The sequence below is a fragment of the Syngnathus leptorhynchus genome, chromosome 8 (genome assembly GCF_054491065.1).
Source record: "Syngnathus leptorhynchus isolate UIUO chromosome 8, UIUO_Slep, whole genome shotgun sequence".
NCBI classification, from domain to species: Eukaryota; Metazoa; Chordata; class Actinopteri; order Syngnathiformes; family Syngnathidae; genus Syngnathus; species Syngnathus leptorhynchus.
The window spans coordinates 7,840,946-7,864,487 of NC_141202.1; the positions used below are offsets into that span (position 1 = coordinate 7,840,946).

The following is a 23,542-nucleotide window of genomic DNA, read 5'->3' on the forward strand; positions in this document are numbered from 1 at the left end:
ATTCAATGGACATCTGTCAACTGTCTTTACTTTTAATAAGAATTAAATGTTCTCAGAAACTGTAGAAAATTAGGTAATTAAATGCCAACATGTTCTTCTTGTAACGTCCGCTATTTTTAGCACAGACTTCATCTGTAAAAGATGCAAGAAATAGATTCCAACGTGCACATGTGCAGCTGTAGCGTGCGTGATACAATAGGTATTCTGTTTACATGGCACTAAAATAAATTGAATGCTCTCAGTTTTGAGATATCCAAGGCGTGGGGTACCAGTTGTCAGGTTGTCGGTTTGGTTCAGTCCTACCTCCGTGTCAACAGGACAGACTGTTGCCTAATTACTGTTGTAGTGCTCGGTGTGGTCCTAGTTGCACAGCCAAAGGGGACAGAGGAAAGTGGAGGCAATGACGGGCTCGGCAAACTATTAGAAGGTTGAGTTAACTTTTGAGGAAGTACTGTAAACAGCTTAATGGCCTGACATGAGATCTGGGTTCAAGGAGCTATCCCCCCCCCCCCTTCAATTCGCACACGTCATGCTCGCTTTCATGTTTGACATACATCGGTTTGTGTGGTACCAGCTATGAAAATTAAATGAAATTAAAGAATCCAATTGGATTTGCATTGCTTGTTGTTTACATGCATCTTACATTAACATTCAAGTACATTGTTTGGACTCGCCTAAAAATCAATGTTTATACTTAAGGTGGAGTTACCTATTCACGTCTAAAAAGCTGCTGAGACACTACTATTAGAAACGTGACAGGCCTTTCACAAAAACTGAAAATCTGTCAAAATGCAAAGTCTGTTCGATCTTTTCATTCCATCAATGAAATAATACAAAAGAGGTTTGCTTTGTTACCTGTAGAGTAAGGCGTTTGACAGCATCCCAGGCATGGCCAATGAGCTGCTTCATCCGTTCCTCTGACGTTGCCAATGACTCGACTGCTGTGGTGTCGGGCATCACTTTCATAGGAACGGAAAGTGGACGGGATTCTGGAGCACAATTGGGAAATGACAAATTATACAAGACTCCAAAAAAGTTTTTAATAGCAACAAATATTGACCGACGTGTCGACTTCACCTATTCTGTATCAATAAACTGTATTAAAGTTCCTGTGAAGTGAAAATAAATATCCCTTCATCAATTCTCTGCAGCACTTATCCTCAGTAGGGTGGCAGGTGTGCTGGGGACCCAAGGGTTTTGTCTGATTTTTGAGCTTGCAATGGACTCCAGCTTCCCAGCAATTTCACATTATTTATAAACTATATAAATATACTATTATTTGGCTTTTGTCAGATTGTTGAGCTTGGAATGGGCTCCAGTTTCCCAGCAATTTCACACTATTTATAAACGATATAAATATACTATTATTTGGGTGACAACAAAGTATCATAGAAACTATAAATTGTACAGTAAACATGTTTTTGATGATGATCATTTGGACACGGACAAATAATTACAAATTCGAATTTGTCTAATGTCAGAGTGGATTATGGTCATATTTTGAGATCACAGTCTATAAAATGACTGGATGGGTGCTGTGAAGGATCTTCAAATAAAAATCAATTTAGCTGGGTTTTGGGTTTTCTTCGACTGAGAATGTGCACACACGTATATTATACACACAGATGCACAAGACAGTAATAGCTAGACATGACAACACATCCTGGTATGCCTGCTGTGGTCCAGACAAAAGCAGATTGTGCAGACACTCATTCTGAACAGCAGCGACAGGCCCTCATATTTCACAGATTGAATGAATCTTAGAACACACCAGAAGCGTTTAAGGCACAGTCACTGTGGGAAAAATGTGAGAAGCGAAACAAGGGATGAGAAAGGTTAAGTACAGAGGCAGAAACAGAGCCCTTGAGAGGAACATACAGTAGACAGGCAGAATCCACTTTCTACCAGATTAGCCTGACGTCTGTGCCTGTTAAAGCCATCATGGTGTCAGAGATTAACAATAGTTTTCTCAGAAGACAAATTTAGACATATTCCATGATTTAGACTCGCCTTGCTTGGCAGCTCTATCCCACATTTGTCATGAAACTTTGGTGATGTCACAGAAACTCAATCCTCCTCAGGTACCACTCATCTATGCGTCAATAAAATGGCCACATGGATCAACATATGTGAATCACTTGGACACTGAAGAATAGTCCTGCAACTTGTGATGTGTGTATAACGTGTACTGCATGGCTCCAAGTTGGATGTCAATGCAGAGATACTACAGCCAAAATAATCATCATTTTGTACAACTAGTTAGTAGGAAAGGGATCTGTATTATGTAGAATGCTTTAGAATTTTGTTTTTGTATTGGTATTCGTATCATATTCATATTTCGTATCGTAGTTTAAAATTTTTCTGAAATTATATCGGACAAAATGGGTCATTTTTTCCAGGATATTTCTTAAGGTAAGAATGCACCATTATTAATTTCGATATAGTTTTTTGGAACAAAAAAGTGTGCAGACATAGTAAAAAGGATAACATGTATATCTTCTTAGATTTTTACTGCAAAGGTGGTGAAAGAAAAAACAAATGTCCCAACGAAACCACAGCTTCTAAAGTTCCAGGGAAAAGTTCATGATTGACGGCAGCTGGCAGGTTCTCTGTGCCAATATAAAAAGGTGTTGGTTTTACAGCAGACATTGGATTTACAAACATATGTATTCCCAGGCTCTCACTGCCTCATATGATCGGTATGTAAGACTAGAACAAGTCTAACGTATAGCGCAATCAAAGAATAAACAAACGGGCACACATTAATGAGGTAACAAATGTAGTTCATTCCCTCCATTTTTTCACACTTCTTCACTACGTCCTCTGGCATGTTACGCATTATAAAAGGGTTCTAGTGAAGGGAAGTGTCTGGAAAAGGCATCAAAATGCATTCTTTAATAAACCTTCCGGCCTATTTGACTTAGATGCAAGTTGTTTATTTAAATATATATCTGACCATCTGATTAGAGCACAATTGGAGTGGACATGAACATGTGATCGTAGACCGGTGGACGGGATTCGAATGGAATGTACATGATGTCATGAGATGGTTTACGATTGTTACGATATTGCATGTGGCTCTTACTACCACAACCGGGCGGGCTCTTGAAGCTGTGGTCGGTCTTCAGTCAGTTATTATTATACCTGTTAGATTCCGGATCAAGTATCGCTTCCCCTTGCTAAAAGTGGGGCCAAGAATGGGTAGATTGTTCTACTGGCATGTCCCTCTGGCATGTGTTGCCGGGTCAGAATATAAATGAAAAAAAGGATACTGCCTAACCATTGATGGGATTAGTGCAGTGGATGATAAAAATGACTCACAACAGCAAAACCCTGTGATTAAGGGTTATAAACTTGACTTGACCTGACTTGAGGTGTCCCTGACATTGAGTGAGACCAGTTTCGAATCACGGTATCGCCTCCTATTCTCACAACTCCAACTTCCCTTTCTGTTCACTTCACTTTGACCTAGAAGCATCTAGCCAAGATCCACAAGAACTAATACCCTTATCATTCATAAAAGCACAAAAAGGAAACACAAAGGAAAATGTAGTCCCTCTTGTTGGACTCAAGAGTTTGAATGGGCTAATCAGTATTAGGCATCCAAATACCTTCAAATTTAGCAGTAAGAGTCCCTCAGAGACTATAACCAGTATTCTCGGGAAGGGGCCTCATATCTCATTATTTATAATTTGTCTTGTTTTCTTTGCCAAGTCAACCATCCTTACCTTGATAAATTATTAGCTGTACAAGAAAAAAAAAAGTTTAAATATATAAACTCCACAATGAAAATATTATCCCATTCTGAAAAGCACACAGCAGCCAATAAAAACCCGCCAGACTTCCATCAGGCTACTAAGACATTATGAACACTGCGAAATTCTGCCTGCATATGTCTTCCCGTCTGTTCCCTCCATCATTTATGTGAACTGTACATAAATGCATCTCTCAGCTCTTTTTGTTTATTTATACCAAATACATAGCAAGTGAGATCTATACCGAATGTCTCTTACCCATGAACTTTCCTGTTCCCAGTCTAAAATTATTATGCTTACATAGCTGAGATTACCAAAAGGTTTTCTGACGAGCGCAGCTCTGACCACCAAGCTATATTTTTTGACAACCTTATAGATTAATGGCACAAACAATACAAATGTTTCCATTTCACTCTATCGTTTTCTCGTACTCCCAGTAAACAAGAAAATTACACATAATCCCATCATCCAGACCACTAGCAGACAGGAACAAAGGCAGCACTTCTCGTTCCAAACTTTGGGAAGCGGAGCCAGATTGGAGGATAGGTTTCTCAGCAAAGCAGAATTCTCTTAGGGCGCCAATGGCTAATTGAAGGATTGAAAAGCAAGGCCAGTGAGCTCATTTCTCTGGTAGATGTTAGCGAACAATGAGAAGGTTGGGACTTGGAACATGATTCTGCTTCCCAAAAGAACATTCATTCGAGAGAGATAAAAAACTACTTAGAGGTTACTTTTATGTGAACCACTTTAAGTAATTGTCCGAGCAGACGTATATTGATTTCAAACTGCAGCAACAAACAATCACTACACACAACATAATTAAAAAAAAACATTTTGACAAAATAGTCAACAAAAAAGCCATCGTCACTAAGGTATGAGGGTGATGGCATAACATGAAAACACACTATTCTATATAGAAAGCCTGTGTCACACAGTCCAGGAAGTACAGTTCCATTCAGCAATGCTTGTTCTACAAATCAGTGCTATTTTTAACATGTACATGTATATTTAACATGCAGCCACTAAAACCTGAAGGGAAGAAAAACAGAGTAACATATTTTCTTGCCAAATGCAGAGATTATTGGTTCTGAGATTTGAGCTGGGCAGCAACAACACTACAGCATGATATCACCTTGCCCTTAGCGCTTTCTCGGGAAATGATCTGCAGTGAGCGGGATGTGTGCGTCTAGGTACATTTGCTTGCACATTAACAGGCACCCCCTAAAAGCCTGGAGGAAAGTCCCCTTGATTACGATGTAGCTATGCTACCATAACAGCATTGTACGCTCTTTACATGGCCAGATGGAAGCAAGGTAAATATCCACTACAAATGCAGTTGCGAGACATTTGATTTTTTTCCCCTGACTTATTATGTTCATTCCAAACACAATTAGCCATCTGTGTAATTTAATGATTTAGTTTGAAGCTAGTCTGAGGAATCCCAAGAAGACAAATGTAGCCTGTTTTCTAAAGATAGCACAAGTACAAAACAGGGCCTGAAACATTCTTTTTTTTTTTACCATCGCTTTCATTTAATACGGACGCATTCTGTTGTGACACCAAAAATGTGTTACATTTCACATGATGTAATTGTTAATATGATAAGTATGTTTCAAATGTGGTAAAACCTCTGATCAAAGAGGGTCTGCCACTGGGATATGTTTGATGATTACCGTAATATCTGGACTATAAAATGCACCGGAATATAAACCGCACTTGCTAAAAGTAGGGGCAAATCCTGTTTTGTTCATATACAAACCATACCAGACAGTAAAACGCAGGTGTTTTAAATGAAATGTCCTAAATTCTATAACCAAAATAAAAACTCCTTTCACAATGACATAAAAATCATGAAAAATCCATCGATAAGATGCACCAGAGTGTGACACATCTTGTGCAAGACGTAGCACCTCATAGTCCGGAAATTACGGTAGTACAGTAAATGTACCTGTGACAGTCTTGGTTTTGACAGGGCTGCTTGCATAATCAGAAGCTTGATTGGAGGGCTGCTTGACCAATGGTGTGCTGGCAACCGATACCTCATCCTCTCTTCGCTTTGCCAAGGGAACTGGACCTGGATTCTGTAATAGAAGATATGTGATTAGCTCCAATCTCAGATTTCCAGAAAGTTGCCAAATGTGTGTCTAACTTGAATTATAATGAACTGTAAACACAAGATAACTATTAAGAAAATATACAAAAATATACAAAATTTTATTGCATTGGTCTTGTCAGGGTCAGGGTCAGGTTTGACTTGGATGAGGACCCAACCTCTGTAAAATAATGATAGTTGCCGCTCACACCGCACATTGGGTGATTTATCATAAGGACTCCTGTATCACATTCACTCACACCAGAAGGAGTGCAACAGCACAATAGTTGCTACATTTTATCAAAACAAATGAAGACGGAAAAGATGTTTGAACGCTAACATAACTATAAGAAGCATCTCACACCTGTTGTTGTTGCCTGCTGTTCCCTCTGTGAGGCTGATGCAGCAACCATGTGCAGATGATTGGGTCCACGTTGATAGATATACCCTGGACACTGGCCAGCAAAACTGCACCTGGGTGCACGAGAAGCCAAAGAAAATGAATTGCAAAAGTGTAATTCACAAAATTGCACAAGTGAGAATGAACAATTTGATTACCATACAAAGAATATCAATCGTGTTGTATCTTTCTTGTTCTACTCTCACAGTACTCAGTGTGACCTAAATATCTTGAGTGTATAAAGCTGTTAGTTGGAGAGCAGCAGGCACTATTTTTCCTCCAAATGCACTGTTCAAAGAGGTAGCACTCTAAGCCAATAATAACATTTTCTTCTGATAAATTTCTATGAAACTTGAGACTTTGGCCATGTTTTGGTTTACTCTTAAATAATAATCTTTACCAACAATAAGCGAGCCCTGAGGTAATGCGTTAGGATCCTATCAATAATGATTCCCATGCCGGCAGGATTAGTGCGGGATCTCTGGCGTGCCGTGGAATGTCCCAGCATGACGACAGGAGGATGTTTTAGCTCTAGCAGCAGGACTTTCAAGAAGTTTAATGGTACTTTGGACAAGACCCCAATCTGCTGTTTCAGGCCCCAAGGCAAAGGGGAAATCAGTGAGTGCATGTGTGTGTGTGTGTGTGTGTGTGTGTGTGTGTGTGTGTGTGTGTGTGTGTGTGTGTGTGTGTGTGTGTGTGTGCGTGTATCAAATTTGTGTTTCTGGTGTGCAACGGGTATGACAAAAAAGGACAAACGCTTTTCATCAAGTCAAACTTAGGATCCTTCCTTTACTGTTTCATCTATCTTTTTTGACTGACATCGTTTAATTTCCATCAGTTCCGCCGTAATGTTTCCTCTCGCACCTCCCAAATATCTTGTGTCCTCACCAACAGCTTTTCTGGCATATATCCCTAATTCAAATCTATTCCATAACCCGCCCTAGTGTTTTCCCATCCATCTTCCACCCCTCCTTCGCTTGTACCACAACCTCCACACCACATTACCATTACAATCTCTCACTTCATCGTCCAGATCGCTGTCATCCTCCATTTTGCACTACTTTTTCCACCTTCAGTCTTCTTTTGTCACCATGCATCCACTCTCGCCTTTTCCTAAATAGGAATCATAATCTCAACCCTGTGGCTTGAACTCCTTTACCACAATGTGGCTGCCTAATAGGACTTGGCTTTAGGTGCAGTGCTGGAAGCCAACTTCTACGAGTTCCATCATAGAGCAGAACAGCATGAGCGAGAAAGAACCCAGAAGGGAGTGAATGAGCTGCATAGTGAAGATGTATTTTGTAAATTGACTTTAAATATAGGGTTTGGGTGAAAACTGTACAGGAAAAAGCATATTCGTGAGTCACACCACAAGTCAACTTTATCACCAGCAACCAATCAGATTTATTATTACAGAGATAAATAAGCACAGAAAATATGCATTGTGTGTAATTGAATCCAAGTATCGCAATCAAAGAAGCTTATCTGCTGTCAAGACACCAACAAAAAAACAGAATAAAGCTCGAGTTGAAAGAAAAAGTATGTAAACCCACAGAAATTACCTCGATTTTCTGTATAAATAATGTAGGTAGTAAATGTTATCTTCATGTAATTGTAAAAGTGCTACAAAAGCGTTTGGAAATACATACTAGTCTCAATCTAAAAAAAAGAAAGAGAAAAAAATCCTTCTTTTCAGTTCAGCAAACATTTGTCGTATAAATCACTCTCTTGAGGTCATGCCACAGCATCTCGATCGGGATGAGGCCAGGACTGAAACACTCCAGAAAAATGTACTTTTTCTGTTGAAGCCATTCAGTTTTTGCATTGCTTCAGCCCTTTGGGTCGTTGTCCCCATGCATCATCCTTCATTTGTTCAGTTTCCATTAGCAGACATAAGGTCTTAAGTCAAACTTGAAAATTCATTTCTCCTGTCAACAGCAATGAGTCCAGTCTCTGAGGTAGCAAAGCAATAACAAACACTGATGCCCCTTCCACCATACTTAAGTTGGAATGACTTTTGATGGTGGTGTTGTGTTTTTTGTTGTTGTTGTGGTTTTTGCCACACATAACATTATGTGGTCTTTCCAAACAACATTTGTCCACACAATTGTTTGCCATATGCTATGGAACATCCAACAGATTGTTCCAATTCCAACAATTCCCAAAGGATCCACACTTTTCTTTTCCTTGCAACTGTATTTCACTGTCATGAAATAAGGAGGATCTCCACTGATTTTACACTACAAGTCTAAAACTGCTTTCCGATACAGAAGTCACAAATGCATGCTCCAGGCTCTTATAAAACAAATATATATTTTGAGTCCATTGGATTTCCCCATCACCTTTACAACAATTGGAATTCAAAGAGTTGTACTTGGAAGACTTTTGATTGCCAGGTTGTATAAAGTGGCACAAAATTGGCTGAGCGTGTTTTAGTGAAGCAATACAAGAAACACTGATTGTACTCCAAAATAAAATAAATAAAACACCCTAAACACGGTATGTTTTACAAATTGAAAATATGGCAACACATGTTTATTGTCATGCTCTTTTTCTTCAAGAGGGAACATTTTCCGTAGTAATCTCAGAGTAACACAGAGACACAACGTGTTGACACGATTTTTGGACCTTTGAAGGCCCGGGCTATTAACACAACTGTGTTCTTGTTCAATCATATTGTTGGCACAACAGTCACTTTGAAGCAGGCAGCATCGTGAAAAAGCCTGACATGCTTAGTGGGCAACCTCGGCAGCACGCTAACTGTTGTTTTCTCTGCTCTAAAAAGGCGGCACATGGGTAATTACCGCAAGTGACGACAATGATAACAGATGTGTTTTTCTTACTTCATAAATTATTCTTGGAGAAAACACGAGTGAACTGCGCCGTGAATGTGCCGACATATGAGGACACACTTACCTTGACTCACCCACAATGGACCTATTAATGTCAAAGGTGTTTTTTTTTGTTTTTTTCTCCAAAGGCTTAAGACCAGTAGACTTAAAAGAGAGTGTGGGGCTGCTGGTGTTGTTTTACAGCTCTCTGACATCAGGCTGCTCCCAGGCTGCGTCCATGTCGACTCATGAGACCGGACGGACTAAGGCAAGGCCTCTAAAATCTCTAGAACAAATGTTATCCATATTCTGTCGTCTATTTTTTTCCCTGACTCCCCAAATACTTATTTCATATCATACCTCTGAAGTCATATCCTCTCTTTATGTATTTATCACCATATATCATGTTACAATGCAAAGTCTGTGTACAGCATAATGTTCCCCAGAGGAGACTCAAGTGGCGAGTTAAAGAGGGCCCAACCTTAAAAAGGGCACAACCTCCAAACTACAGGGCCATAACCCAACCATCAGAATTTTCGACAGGAAAAAAAAAAAAAGACATGCCCGCCTCCCGCCCCCATCAAGTAGAGGGTGGGAGTGAAGCCAGCTAATCGCCCCCTCAGAATTGGTTCATTATTGGACATGAGGCAGTGCTGGAACTATGTGTCCAGCTTCTCCAACTGAAAATAAATAAATATAGCCCAGCTCACGTCAGCCAGATGACTTCTGACAGGTTTAGTTAATTTCGAAGCCAAGTAGCAAAACAAAACATTACGCAAGCGCGCAGGGCCTACGCTGCCTTTAATTGCTTTTCCGATGAGCTCATAACTTGAAGGTGTCCTGGAGTGAGCCATGCCGTTCGACAGGTGTTCTACTGGTTTGGGAGTCGCTGTGAGTGTCGGTAACTATAAATGTATGTGTGTGTTTATGTGCATGTATGCTCGTGACAGACCAGGAGCTGCTGGCACTGTGCAAAAATGACTCAGCTGTGTGTGGGTGGGTGGATAGTTGTAAGGAACAGTATGTTCAAATTTCAAATAAAAATATGTACATGCATCTTTGTCAAGCGATGGTCTTACTCAAAATCATTGTTTGTCGTTTCCACGTGGGGCTGCGACCTGAGGGCAATGCTGCCGAAGGAGCCACACAGGCTGGTTGACTGGAAACAGACACCCGGTAAACGAAAAGGCTGACCAGTGATTTCATGTGTGCGCGTAGTTGGGGCAATGATTCATAATTAGAGAGAGGGACTGGATATGTGCTTCAGCCAGAGACAGTGTCAATGTGGGAGAAAAAAATACTATATGTACGACATAAATGAGAGACATACATTGAGATAGTGAAAAAGACACAAAGGCTTATATAGTGAAAGTAAACAGATGGACTATCTAAAACTGAGAATATTGGAAAGTAAATGGGCCTGTATCTGTATGATTTATGGCATTAGTACTACAATCAGTACATCCTATGTCATGTAAATTGAACTAGGTACATTACATACAGCTAGACGAGATAATGCAGTAGTATAGTTTACTGCATTATCTCTCTCTGCATGAGCATGAGTATGACTGTGCGTGTGAACAACTTTTTCGAGTGGCTCTCATCAAGCTACGTTATCAGCGAAATAAGGAATCACAGATGGAAAAACTATCAACTAGAAAATCCCCAAAACTATGTGCTGGCCTAAGTAGCAAATCTTTTCAAAATGTGAGATTAAGCAATGCAATATGATGATTTGCTTAAGAACACTAAAAGGAAATCAACAACAACCAAACAAAAAATATCTAAAAACAGTATGTATACATACGTAACAGTTAAGTATTTTCCACAAAATCTAAAATTATTTAAAAGGTAATCTCATGCAATACTATACTATAAGATGCATTTGGGGAAAATTATTTTTATATGAACTGTGGACTAGTAGTGAGGCTAGATAAAGGGTTTAAAGAGCCAGTCCAGCAGCTTGGCCGATGAAGCTACACAGTTATAGCATATCCCCTTTTATAGCCAACTCCTAGACTTCATAAATTAACAATGACTCCGAAAAATAGCCAAACAGAACGCAGTTCCTTCCTGTGCCCCGAATGAAAAATGCTGCAAGGATTCGGATTTACCCAACTGTTATCTTTCCTGTATCCTGAAGGCACTTTTTCCTCGCTATGACCCAAAAAATGATGGTTTTATCTTTTTCATTTCATGTCATTCTAATGTAAAATTAAAGTCATGACCTGGCTCTTGTCAGCAAGATAGCTAGCCTTCTTAATGAGAGACAAAACAGACAAGGGCCTGATTGCATTAATGTATCATTACCATATCCATCATGGATATAGAGTGCACTGTGTGAACTTAAAATGTGCTCCAGGGTAACATAAGGCAAACGGAGGAGAGACTTCTGAGCTTATTAAAATAAACAGACTTCTGCTTCTGCTGCTGAATTCCGACAGATAGACAGAATTTTGCATAGTTACCTTGAAAAGTCCTTATCGCAGCTATCCTTCAGCTGGCTCATGGGCTTTTACTACAGTTCAAGCTCAGTACTTTCAGTTTATCATGAAGGGTGAGGGGGTAGTTTAACACTAATGTCTGTCATTAACTGGGCCTCCTTCTGTGTATTTTATAATGACCTAAATTTTTGAACATAGCTATGTTCATACACATTGAAGAGTTCGACTTATCTTGATGCAAAACATACAAACTGTATAAAACATTGGCAGACTACCACAATGTATTTGACTGCACATTCCTCAATGCATGCGGTACATATAGAAAAACCATAAGCAAAATCAGGTTCCAATAATAAGTGCCATTTTCCATTAATTTGATTAACTGATTGATTAATTAACTGTTTTTCTAACAGATACCACAACAGGCCACAAGTAAAACTTCTCACAATGAAATCACACAGGAATGTCAAGATTGTCATGTATGACTGTGTCGGCAGTGCATCAAAATGAGAGTTGTTTCTGTCACTTTTAACTTTAATGTGTGTTCTGCTGAAAGAAAATCTGAGACAGCAATTTATGACTGGGGTCCCCCCCGAAAGGATACAATATAGCCAGTTACTCAACAATTTGGAAAGAGAAAAAGCACTAACCAATAAAATGTGAATGTATTTTAAGTTGAAACATGCTATATTTTATTGTGACAATATTAAAAAAAAAAAAAATGATGGCACTTTCACTGTCTCTGCTTAGGGATGGCGCACACACACACCACAGCAAGCACAATGACTGAAGTGCACACAAGTGGAATGATCTGCCACTAATGCAAAACTGAACCCAAAAAACTGATCCAAGTGATCAATGTTAGCCTTATATTGTGGTAACATAAGCCGAGCCTATACACTCAATGAGAAAAAACAAGACCCAAACATTCAATCTTCAACCATGACCTCACATAAATCGTGGTGTGATATCAGAAAACATAATATTGGGCTAACAATGAGGCCCTGACTGCACACACTAATTCAAGCTTGTTTTTGGATAAGAGCAAGAGCATGATAAGCAAATAAAAACCTCCCCAAGCTTCAGCCAGTCTATTTTCTGAGGCCTGCGTTAAGAGTGCTATGGGTTTCCAACTTAAAGCAAAATCACTACCTTATACAACCCATATTAAGACATGCTGGCTTGGCACATTTTAGTTGTTTTGTACAGGGGCTGACTGGGGGAGCTTTAAAGGAGAGCGAGAGCGCATGCAAGCTGTGAGTCAGTGATCCGGGTTGGGTATTTTATTATTATTAGAAGCTTCATGAGCATGGTGGCAGGACTCTTAATTATGAGACAGAGGTTAGAAGAAGGTAATAGTGTCGGCAACCCGTCCTTTCATCTCCCGAGCTTGTATATGCTGTGAGCAGAAGAGAGTGGTGCTTGAACTGCCGGTGTTTACTGCCTGTTTATCTAAGTGGGCATGTGAGGCCTGGAGGGCCAAAGCAGGTCAAACCACACACGGCGAGAGGAGTCCAGGACCCCCGAAGGACTACTCAAAGTGATGAAGTTTTACAACTACTGCTTGGTCTATGACTACTGCTGCCGATGCACGCACGCACCCACACATGCACCAGCACGCACAAACACACACACACTCACACACACATCCTTGACTCGGTGTTGTGAGTTTATTACTACTGTGTTGAGAGTAGATGGCCCTGGGGTGGGAAGATGAGATCAAGAACCACAAAACTGAGAAATAATACCAGCTTGAACAGTGTTGGGCTCTACTTACGGCAAACATGGATTTTAGAATATTGTTTAATCTTTGTTTTTATCAGAAGTGCAATAAACTAACCATAAAAAATATTGAGTTTATTAGTGAAATCATTATGATGAACAACAATCAAAAAGCAGTACATAAGTTTTATAGGTAAACATCTTGTTACATTTTCATACATTATTACTTTTATCATATTAGTCAATTTTGTGACCACTAGGTTTTTATTTACAGAAGAGTACCAAGACTTTAGTCCACATGTGTATGTGCTTTCATTGGCCAGTGAAGAAAGCCTTGCAAACAACTAAATGATATAAAAGCATACCAAGAAAGCCAAACAGAATTTTCTCTCCTAGCAGGGCGTCATACCACTACCACCTGTGCTAACTTGGTGTTGCTATTAAAAATCTGCACAGAGGACCACTTTGTTTAGACCAAGAGAGAGCGTAGGACAGCCACTGGCAACCAGCAAATTGAAAGCTAAGCAATTGAGTTTGTTTTCTCGTAGAGGAGGGTTTGAGTGGGGGGAGTAAAGGGGAGAAACAGCTAAATAAAATAAACCTTTAATTTGACTGAAATTGCAGGCAACAGGGGCTGCTGTAAAAGGCTGTGAAGTGTGATTTCTTGTGGTTTGGGTTAATCCTGATTGAGGAGCCCCTGAGTTGAGATGTCAGCAATATGAGACTAAAACAAAAATAATTACAATCCGGGTTAATGAAGACAACCGCCCGAGGCATGGGGACTAGTGAGGAAAGGGAGGAAAGAGTGGTTGAGTGAGAAAGAGAGAGAGTGAGAGGGAGAAAAAAGAAAAAGTGAATAAGAGGCTGTAAAATAGGAAGAGTTAAGGCATTGAAGCAGTAAAGGGCAATGTCTGTCATGGCCTGAGAATAAAAACATCTCACAATGCATGGATGGTATTATGAACAAGGGCGAATGAGCTTGTGTCTTTCTATTTCTCCTCACGTGTAATGATTTGTTTGGCATAAGGTTGAAACATGAAGTGGCAACATTTGTCCCATTAAACTACTTGCTGTGGAGTAAAGTGTACATAATCTCTCTGCAACTAGCTTTCATGTTTGCTGTTATGGCTGCACATGTTATCTTGGTTGTGTAGGGAGCTGCCCATCACAAGACCGCTGAGGGTGATAACAGGCACCTGGACCTTTAATTGCTATACTGAGGTCATGCGTAGCGGTGATGTATTTATTCGTTAAAAAAAAAAATAACTCAATGGGTCCCAAATGAGTTTAAATGCGTCACTATTATTAATCATGGAATTACATTAATAAGTAAACAAAGGTTTGTGTTCAAATTTGTGGCACAGGTGGTTGTCATTTGTCTTACTGGTAGCCAAATGTCAGAAAGGTGGGTCAACTAAGCCAAGTTGGACAAAGATGGAAGGAGAGATGGTGGAGGGAAGCCAAATGGAAAAGTTAGAGGAGCAGGAAAGTTGAAACCATTTAGACCGAGCTTCAATGTTGTGTTTTTCTTTCTATATTTTAGCCAGTATTAACTCTGACCAACAGTGTAAGGTGAACACAGAAGGCACACAGCTCAAGAAAACAAATGGCAAGGAGAAGAGTCGGAACTGCTTCAGTTCAGCTCAGGTCTATCTATTTCTTTCTTAAGGTTGATTTAATATCACTTGCATCGTGCAGAATACTAGGACCTCCATAATCCCCATTATTGCATGTGTCCGTTTTAAACATAAAATAGATGTCTTATAATTATTATTATTCAAGTCAGTCTGGAAATCCAATTTGGGAAGTGTGCATAGCATAAAAGAATGCTCAGTACATATCACCCTCTGTGCTTTTGACCAGTGAGCAGCTGCTGTAGGGGATGAGTCCAAGCAGAGAGCCTCAAAGAAACAAAAACAACCCACATCAAAGGAGTTCCATTGGAGGAACATGACGATCAACCTTCTTTCTCTACATATCCTCCCTCTGCCCAGGCATCACTCACTCGAAAGGGAGGGGAAACAATGATAAGCTAAACATAAGCTGACCACGAACTAATATCATATATTCCTTTAGTACTTTTTGTTACTGTGGACAAAATTGTTGGCGAAAGAAAAAAAAAAAGTGTTTACAAAAGTAAAAAATTAAAATTACAGTTACCTAATGAAACTCAAACAATGCTTTTGAAATATGGTCCATAAACAATCAAAAATGATGTACCCATCAATTAATATTTGCTTGCACGCCCTTTTGCAGCAATCACGACAATTAGATCGAGGCTCATAGAATAACCTAATGTTTTGCCCTTTGCCATTGTTGGGTGTTTTTAGTTGCATATTATGGGTCATTATAGTGTGAGACTTCATTCTACCACACACAGATTCAATACACTCTTTGCCAGATGCAGAACATAAAGTCTTGGTCTCTTATCATTCTCCTTTTACATGGTGCCCCTAAAAGACAAGATCCTAAAAAAAATATCCATCAATTTCATGCAATTTGAAAGAAATACTATATTGGGATAGACATTTATGATTTAAGATTACCTTTGTCGGAATTTTAATATTTGTCTACATCACACATTTCTAATCTGAGTAAAACAAAAGAAGTATGCAAGTAACGGACCTGGCCACTGCTAGAATTTTCTCCTGGTGCTGAAATTTTCCCACTGCCGAAGATGAAAAGTTACTCAGTGTTGAAATTCTCACTTCAACTTACTGGTTTAATAGGATCTTGGAGGCCACTTTTGGGAATAGAGACCCTAAGTTGGGTGTAGCCACTCATCTCAAACAGCTCCAGAGAAGCTAAGTAATAAGGACCAGACAACAGGAGAGAATGAACTGATCCCCGATTTCGAGCCCGGGGGATGATCAACATGGGTCCATGGTGCATTACCTAACTTTGAAGGATTGTGTTCAGCTCATGTTTTGGTTGCAGTGAGGTCAGGCCCCAGAAAATGTTGGATAAAGCAGGAGATAGTGTTGCAAAATAGCGAGCTTTACTGCAGCAAAATATCCAAGTCATGGAATTGACCCACATGATGTCGCACACAGGTCAGTCTTTTGTGCTCATGACAAGAAGAACGAGGAATGCAGTAAAACATAGATCTTAACTATGCATTTTACAATCCTGATCTCAAACTCAGAGAACATATAGATCACAGTTGATTTATTACTTCATAATGTTTTTTTAATGTTCCATACCACCTTATATGACCAGTCATTAGTTTCTGTCCTCCTCCCTGCAGGGCAGGATCATAGTTCATTTTAATGTCCTTTTTCGTTATCTCATTTTATATTCAAGTCTCAAACATGCTTTCATCTCAAGAAGAAGCATTTGACGGTCACCACAGCTACTTTACCCATTAGAAGCAGTACAAGAGCAAAAACAATACAAATAGCAGATGGATATACATGTGAAGTCACTGCTGTGGATGCGGGGATTTGACGTCAGGCAGACCCATAAACCTAGTTCAGGTGCAGGATTATTTTTCTTGGACCCATCCGATAAGTCATGAAAAAAGAATGTCACCGACAGACTCGCTTCCCTTCAATAAATCCCTTCTCACACTTTGAAAAGGTTAAGTGGAGCTGCTGTCCAAAGAGACCTCGGCAGATTTGCAGGACATTGTGCCATCTGACGCATCTAGTCTCACAGTGAATGCTGATGCAATGGTCCATGAGACATAAGTGCATGTCAGGACCATGACCGCTAACCGGGAATCTAAATGCTGGCTATACGGTAGTTAAAATTGTCTACTTTATTTTAAATCATTATCAATCATACAGAGTGCTCGTTTGCTGTTGAGGACCATCCGAAAGAGAACAAACAAAAATACCCATCATTATGTTAGGTTTTCAATTTTACTATAGTAGTTTGAATCTGCCAGGGGAAATCCAATTATCACTCTGCTGTATATTTCTGTTGCAAACCGCAGAGAGGCAAACCACAAACATGCATGCATACGGGCAGACTTGTCAGAGTGACTAAGAACGGTGAACTTGGGGGAGTTCAAGTGCCATACTAAAGGTACCATGACAGTGGTCAAGGCGCAGACCAGTATCTGTCCAACAACATACTTTAGCAGGAAAAAACAACTGATAGTTTGACTGTCATCAGACATCGGATTTATTTTTTACTGAAAGATGACCAGCTTCAAAATTAGAATGAAGACCAAAATAAGCGGGTGAACAAACACTGGTTTGCGTCTCACTAGAGTGGCCAGCAGCGCATTTCAGTATTTCATCTGCTTGACATGATACCAAATTGACCCAAAGGTTGATAAGAGAATGAAGATCGTGACGTTGAAGACATTAATGAAGACATCGGGTTTCTCAGCTAACTGAGACACTTGCAAGACAGCGACTTTCACTCATTCATAGAAGCTCAAAGAAGAGTTTGTGTTTTACCGATTTAAAACATTGAAGGAATTTGATGCAAATGTTTAATTTGATCACAAAAAAAACATTGTTTTCTAATTGCCCTTATATTCTAATGGAACTTTACATTTACTTAAAACTAATGCTGTCCTGGCTTTGACCTTTTTGCTTTGCTGTCATCCCAGCCCACCATAAAGTTTAAGGAGTGCGGACAAAGTCTGTGGCGCTTCTGGCTCCCCTGTCTCTGACCCGCCTCATATGCTTTACTAAGGCTGATTACATCTTTTTCTGTCAACCACTGAGGAGGAGCCAGAGAGAGATTACCTCCTTGGAGTAGTGTACCTCAGAAATATCTGCTGAGTATAAGCAATAGCTTATAGAGGTGTGACAAATTAAAAAGCACAGTTTAAAGGGACAGAGTTAAAAATTGACTTTCAGTCAGCATGTAAATGCATTTGGCACTACGCTTGTGAAAATGTGTTAAAACTCAAAACCAAGTTGACACTGCGACACACGGCACTGTTGGCTGATGACATTTTAACCACGAAAAGTACCGGCTCCTAACTATTACTCGATGCTAGGTTCTTCCACATTTAATCAAAGAGATTATTTTTAAGTCAAACGGAGTCCCAGTAAAATCACTTTCTCCTGTTTATTGTGGTGTGCCTCTTGCCTCTTGGGGCACGTGACATATTGATATGCTGTACTGGAGACCCACCTTCTCTCTTGGCTAATCAGTACGGCAGTATATTTATTGTAAAGAATACACTCAATGAAAATAAAATCTGAGGACATAGTCAGATAAAATCAAGTTAAGATCAAGTGAGGACCACATCTCATTACAATGGTAAACGATAAATATTCATTTATGAATGAGTAACACACGTCAGACAAGGTTTACAATACAGAAGAAGATTAATCTTTATGAGAAATATCATCTAATTAAGATTCAGGGTAAAGGGAGATTGCTCACATTTATTCCATAAATTTAGGGACAACACCCAACCTTAATCGTGTTCAATCTAATATTTATAGGTAGTACAGGAGGGGAACATCTAAATCAACTCACAACACGTATGTGTTGGAAAACAATTGCAAAGTAATCTTGTGAAACTTCTTTACATATGCAGGCCTCCCTTAAGGTCGGTTTTCATGACTCAACAATGAGAAAGAGACTGGGCAAAAACAACAAATGCGACATGACGACATGAAAACCACTGTTGATTAAAAATAAAGAGAGACTAACGAGAGACTTACTGTTGGGGTTTGAAAAAAAAAAAAAAAAAAAAAGACTCATTGCTGGTTATAGAAAACCTGATGTCATAGAATTTTGAGTTCAGTTGCTGATGCTAAGAATGGCCCAACGATATGTTCGACTTTTTTCCACACAGGGCCAAGTAGCTTTGAACAATTACATTTTATGTTTGCTTGGGTTATCATTTCCTGATATGAATGTTAGTTTTTAAAAAAGTACGAATTTGCAAAGTGTACAAATACTTTTTTACATCACTGTACTTAAGAATTGTTGCCGCTTTGTCAAATCAGATCAACACCTCTTTCCACCATCACTCACGTTGTTGATATAAATAATAATGGCTAGAAACCCACTGCAACAGTAATGTCAAGTTGTTAGCTTCACTGTCAATGTTTAGCTTTCTCCCCATCTCTGCCGTTCCTTCCCTCGTCGGAATACAACAGAAATAAAGACACACATGTGCCCCCATCACCAACACCACACTGGAGGTTTATTTGAATAGAAAATGACCCCGCTTGTGTTTAACATATCTTCAATACTGTCATCACCAAATATTTATTTGGAGAGGAGAAGACCTCTGAATGGCCACATTCCTTTTGCCTCAACATTTACAAAACTTTCTTCGCAAACACACACACACATACACAGCCAAGACTAGATATGTTTACAAAAATATTTCACACAGCCACTTTGGAGATTCATATAGAATCCTGGCTGAACTCATCATATTTTTAAAAGTGACTTGCTCAGGTATTTTAGGGGGGGGGGGGGGGGTCAGACCCTCTTTTTAGTCTTTTGATCTTGCAAAATTATGCAATCTAGGTCATTAATTCATATTGAGGTGAGACATATAAATAGTTTAAAAAAGTACATTTCCTCAACAAATGGAAAAAGATCATCAGCATCATCAAATAAATGTTTCACATAACAAACTATCAACATTCAAAAGCGCTTCTATGAGTTAACCAGCAAAGAGACAATGGACCAGGCATACCCCGAAATATCACTTAACATTCTCATTGTACCATGGGTGGTGGTTTGTCACCAGGTTATAGGTGGAGGGTTTCCCATTGTATGTATCAAACCACAAGGGGGCAGTGATGTAACAAAGTCATAGCAGAGGTCAAAAAGGACTCTTGTCACAGAAATGGGTCAGGGGGAAAGGAAATGTGCCAAAGGCAAAATTATATAGATCTATAGGTATTGACATTTCCTAAAAACACACATACACATAAGCGTGTGTGTACACGGACAAAAGGCCAGTGTGGGGGTCAAATAGCTGGTAATGACAAAGTAGAATAAACATAAAAAGTTAAATGTAGATGTGTATCATGTAACAAGGGTATTTGAACAAAGGTTATTTGAATATCAACTGCATTTTTTTAGACACAAAAACAGAGAATCATCCAATCATTCTTGATCCTTGGTAAGAGTTGCTTCAATATGTGGATCACATCGTATGTTTTTAAGTTGGACAATTTATAAAATGTACAATTTTGGGGTTAAGCCATTAATACTTCCTTATAAAAAAAAAAAAACCTCCACTTTAGGGCACAAATTGAAAAACCTGTATAGCAAAAAGAAATAAAGGCCAGGCGTTAACCAGTGGGTGTCCGACCACCGTCTCCAGCACCCTGCTGATGTGTGCTGTTCTTTCCCTCCCTTGTCACTGGTGACCCCATGTTAACTCCCCGATAGCAGTAACAACACTCAAAATGTTCCGCTGCAACTCTTGATTGTCTGCCTGCAACCTACTGTGTGAGCAACCAGCTGAGAGGATCTATTGGAAGTCATGAGCTCATCAGTGAAGTTTGACAATAATTTAAGACTGTATTATCCTGGATTACAAAATATTTTAGCAAACAAGAACAGAACATGGCCATACTTAAAAATGTAAAAAAAAAACATACGTACTGAACATCCAATTTTACAATGTCATTAACATGTCATTTGCAGATTATTCTTTGACAGGCAGGGCCTTAACTCCCAAGTGCTGTGGCCTGTCGAGTTTCCCTGTGGCATAGAGGAAGCCCCCGTGAAGCTTTGTGATAGCAGAGAAGGACTGGTGCTTGATAAGCAAGGTGTGAACAGCAGTGTAAACTTGTCACTGCAGGGGGCTACCTTGACAGATCAGAGGTTAAAGGGTTATGGCACTAACAGCGTGTCACAAGGTAGCGCTACTTATCATCACAACTTTAATTTATGGGGAGTTTTGGCTCACGTTGGACCAAATTTGAGTTGCTTTCACCTTCACTTGAGATGACATTATTTCATTTGTGACAATGGCAAGAACTAATGCTGCACTCATGTTTCTTTCACACCTGGAGTTATCTTACTTGGCCCAAAATTAGTTGGTGGGTATCAAGATCTTTGACCCCACTGGCGTTGGTTTGTGAAATCAAAAAACAAATGTGAATGATGTTGCTTTTTTGCTTAATGGTGACAAGAATGCAAACAACAATGTTCATTGTACAGTACTAGCAACTGCTTTGTGAATGGATCAGCAAAAATAAATACTAACTGGACAAACTGTGATGTTACTTTAGTAACACTGATCAACATTTGTTTTCTAAATATTTTAATTGGAGATGCAAGACGGGTTTTATACCAGATGATTTTTATTTTACACCAATTAAGAATTTGCCTTTGTTTGTTTTTTTCCTAGCCATTAAAATTTTTTAATATAGATATATATTTGGTCATATGAAATAATAGTTAGGTTTTTTATTCTGAAATGACAGCTGAAAATTGCAACAAATGGTAAAATCCACAGTTGAAAAGATTTTGAAAAAAAAAACAGAAGTGCTAGAAAAATTGCAACACATGATGAATTCCATATTCCGCAAAGTCTTACAGGAAGAAGTTGAAAAGATCTTAAAAAAATAAATAAATAAAATAAAAATAAATAAAAAGGAAGTGCTAGAAAAATAAAGATCTTTTTATTTATTTTTAAATCAACATCCAAATTTAGGGCCATATAAAGCTACTACCTCTGATCAGAATTTTGTGTTGACCAGACAAACTATTCAGATACAAGACATCAGAAAATAGCCGTTTCTCTTTTTTTTACGACTTGGCCACATTATCCTTATTCTTACGGGTGAAAGGAAGACCCGGTCCTAACTGTAACCATGCTGTATCCAATAAATTGACGGTTTACTCGGTTTACATGGCACACACTTATTCATCTAATATCATTTTCAAGCATGGTTGGAGCAAATCAATCACAAGTGGCTTCATCTTGGCTCTCACATCACATGGAACTCGCGCTTGAAGATTGTCTCTAACAAGTAGTTTCGGTTTAGTTCATTTAATTCGAACCAGTTTGTTTGCTGTGTGTAGAATAGGTGTGAATCTTACTGAACAGTGGTACAAAAACTATTCATTCAATTAACACTAACTGAAGGGTGTTAGTGTGAATGCACCATAAGTTCTACAGTCATAAATCTGCCATGTGACTAGGTGATTTAGGTCCCTGGGCTGAGCCCCCCATCTGCTTCATATCACTGCGGAATACTCCCTCCACTCCACCAGCCCACCTTCCGTCTTTCTATATATTATAGAAAAGCACGACAGTGTGACCTTTGACACCTTAATCAGAGGCATTAAAGGACCTCTAAAATGAATTTGGCGGACTGGGTAGATTGGAATGACAGGGCGACTGACTGACTAGCCCAGAGACTAAGACGGATCCAGAAGCAGCGATGCTGAAATGCTTTTGCCAACACATCGAAGGTGGCAGAGGTGGTGGGAGAGTGTTGGCCATCATAGGGTTTACAGATTAGCCAAGCTTATTAGTTCACTTTTGAGGCCTTCCACCCTCTTAGGATTGTCACACATCTCTTTACTGCTTAGCCATCTAGAACCTGTCTCACAGAGGCTAGGTGTCTGTCAGAGGCAGCTGGAGGTTAAAGGTTGAGAGTGATTCCATGAGCCGGTAAAGTTGGACAACTTCACAAGAGCCACCAAGCTCAACAGTAAGTAGACAATTGAAAAAAGGGACGCTTTAACCAGAAAGCAAGTACAAATAAATTCGGTATGCACACCCAAACACCTTTGTGCAAATGATTATATTTCAAATTTTTTAATACAAGACAAAAGTCTTTTCATTAAGAATTTCTGTGATTTACAATTAGCAGGAAGGTGACGGTATGGGAAAAATATGTAAAGTGCAAAAAGAGGACAGCGATGTAGTCGCAAAACATGGCACATCAATCAGCTAGAAAATGAAAATAAGATCAACGCAAGGATAAAGCACAGAAAGGCTATAACTTACTAAGCAACAGGATAATACACTTGTCCTCAAGGAAGGGTTCAACTACCGCCCATGTATTTTTGCTTGAAAAATATATTCAAATTGCATGCTTTGGTACAACAAGCCTTTCATTCATACATCAACAACCAATGCTAGTATCAGAACTACGGATGGTCAATCCCAATTTTTGTCAGATTGATACGATTACTCAGATATTGAGTAGTAACCGGTACAGATACTTATCACCGATACCACTAGTACTTATGATACATAAAACTGTTACTGCTATCAGTGAACAACACGAGTCCCGATATCATGAAATAAGGCTGGTTTTAGCACGGATACCTGCCATTGATCTTCGCCCATCCCTAATCAGAACACATTGAAAACAGGTACCTGACATACTCTG

General features: G+C 39.3%; 1 protein-coding gene across 3 annotated transcripts in view; it reads right to left on the bottom strand.

Annotated features, from left to right (window-relative positions):
- vps13b (vacuolar protein sorting 13 homolog B) overlaps window positions 1-23,542 on the bottom strand; it is a 211,374-nt gene that overhangs the window by 128,240 nt on the left and 59,592 nt on the right. For all 3 annotated transcript variants that reach the window (XM_085917565.1, XM_085917566.1, XM_085917567.1), the window contains 3 exons: window positions 6,212-6,321; window positions 5,704-5,836; window positions 856-989 (listed from right to left, as the gene is read on the bottom strand). In XM_085917565.1, the coding sequence (XP_085773691.1) occupies window positions 856-989; window positions 5,704-5,836; window positions 6,212-6,321 (377 nt within the window). The remainder of the gene's footprint in view (window positions 1-855; window positions 990-5,703; window positions 5,837-6,211; window positions 6,322-23,542) is intronic.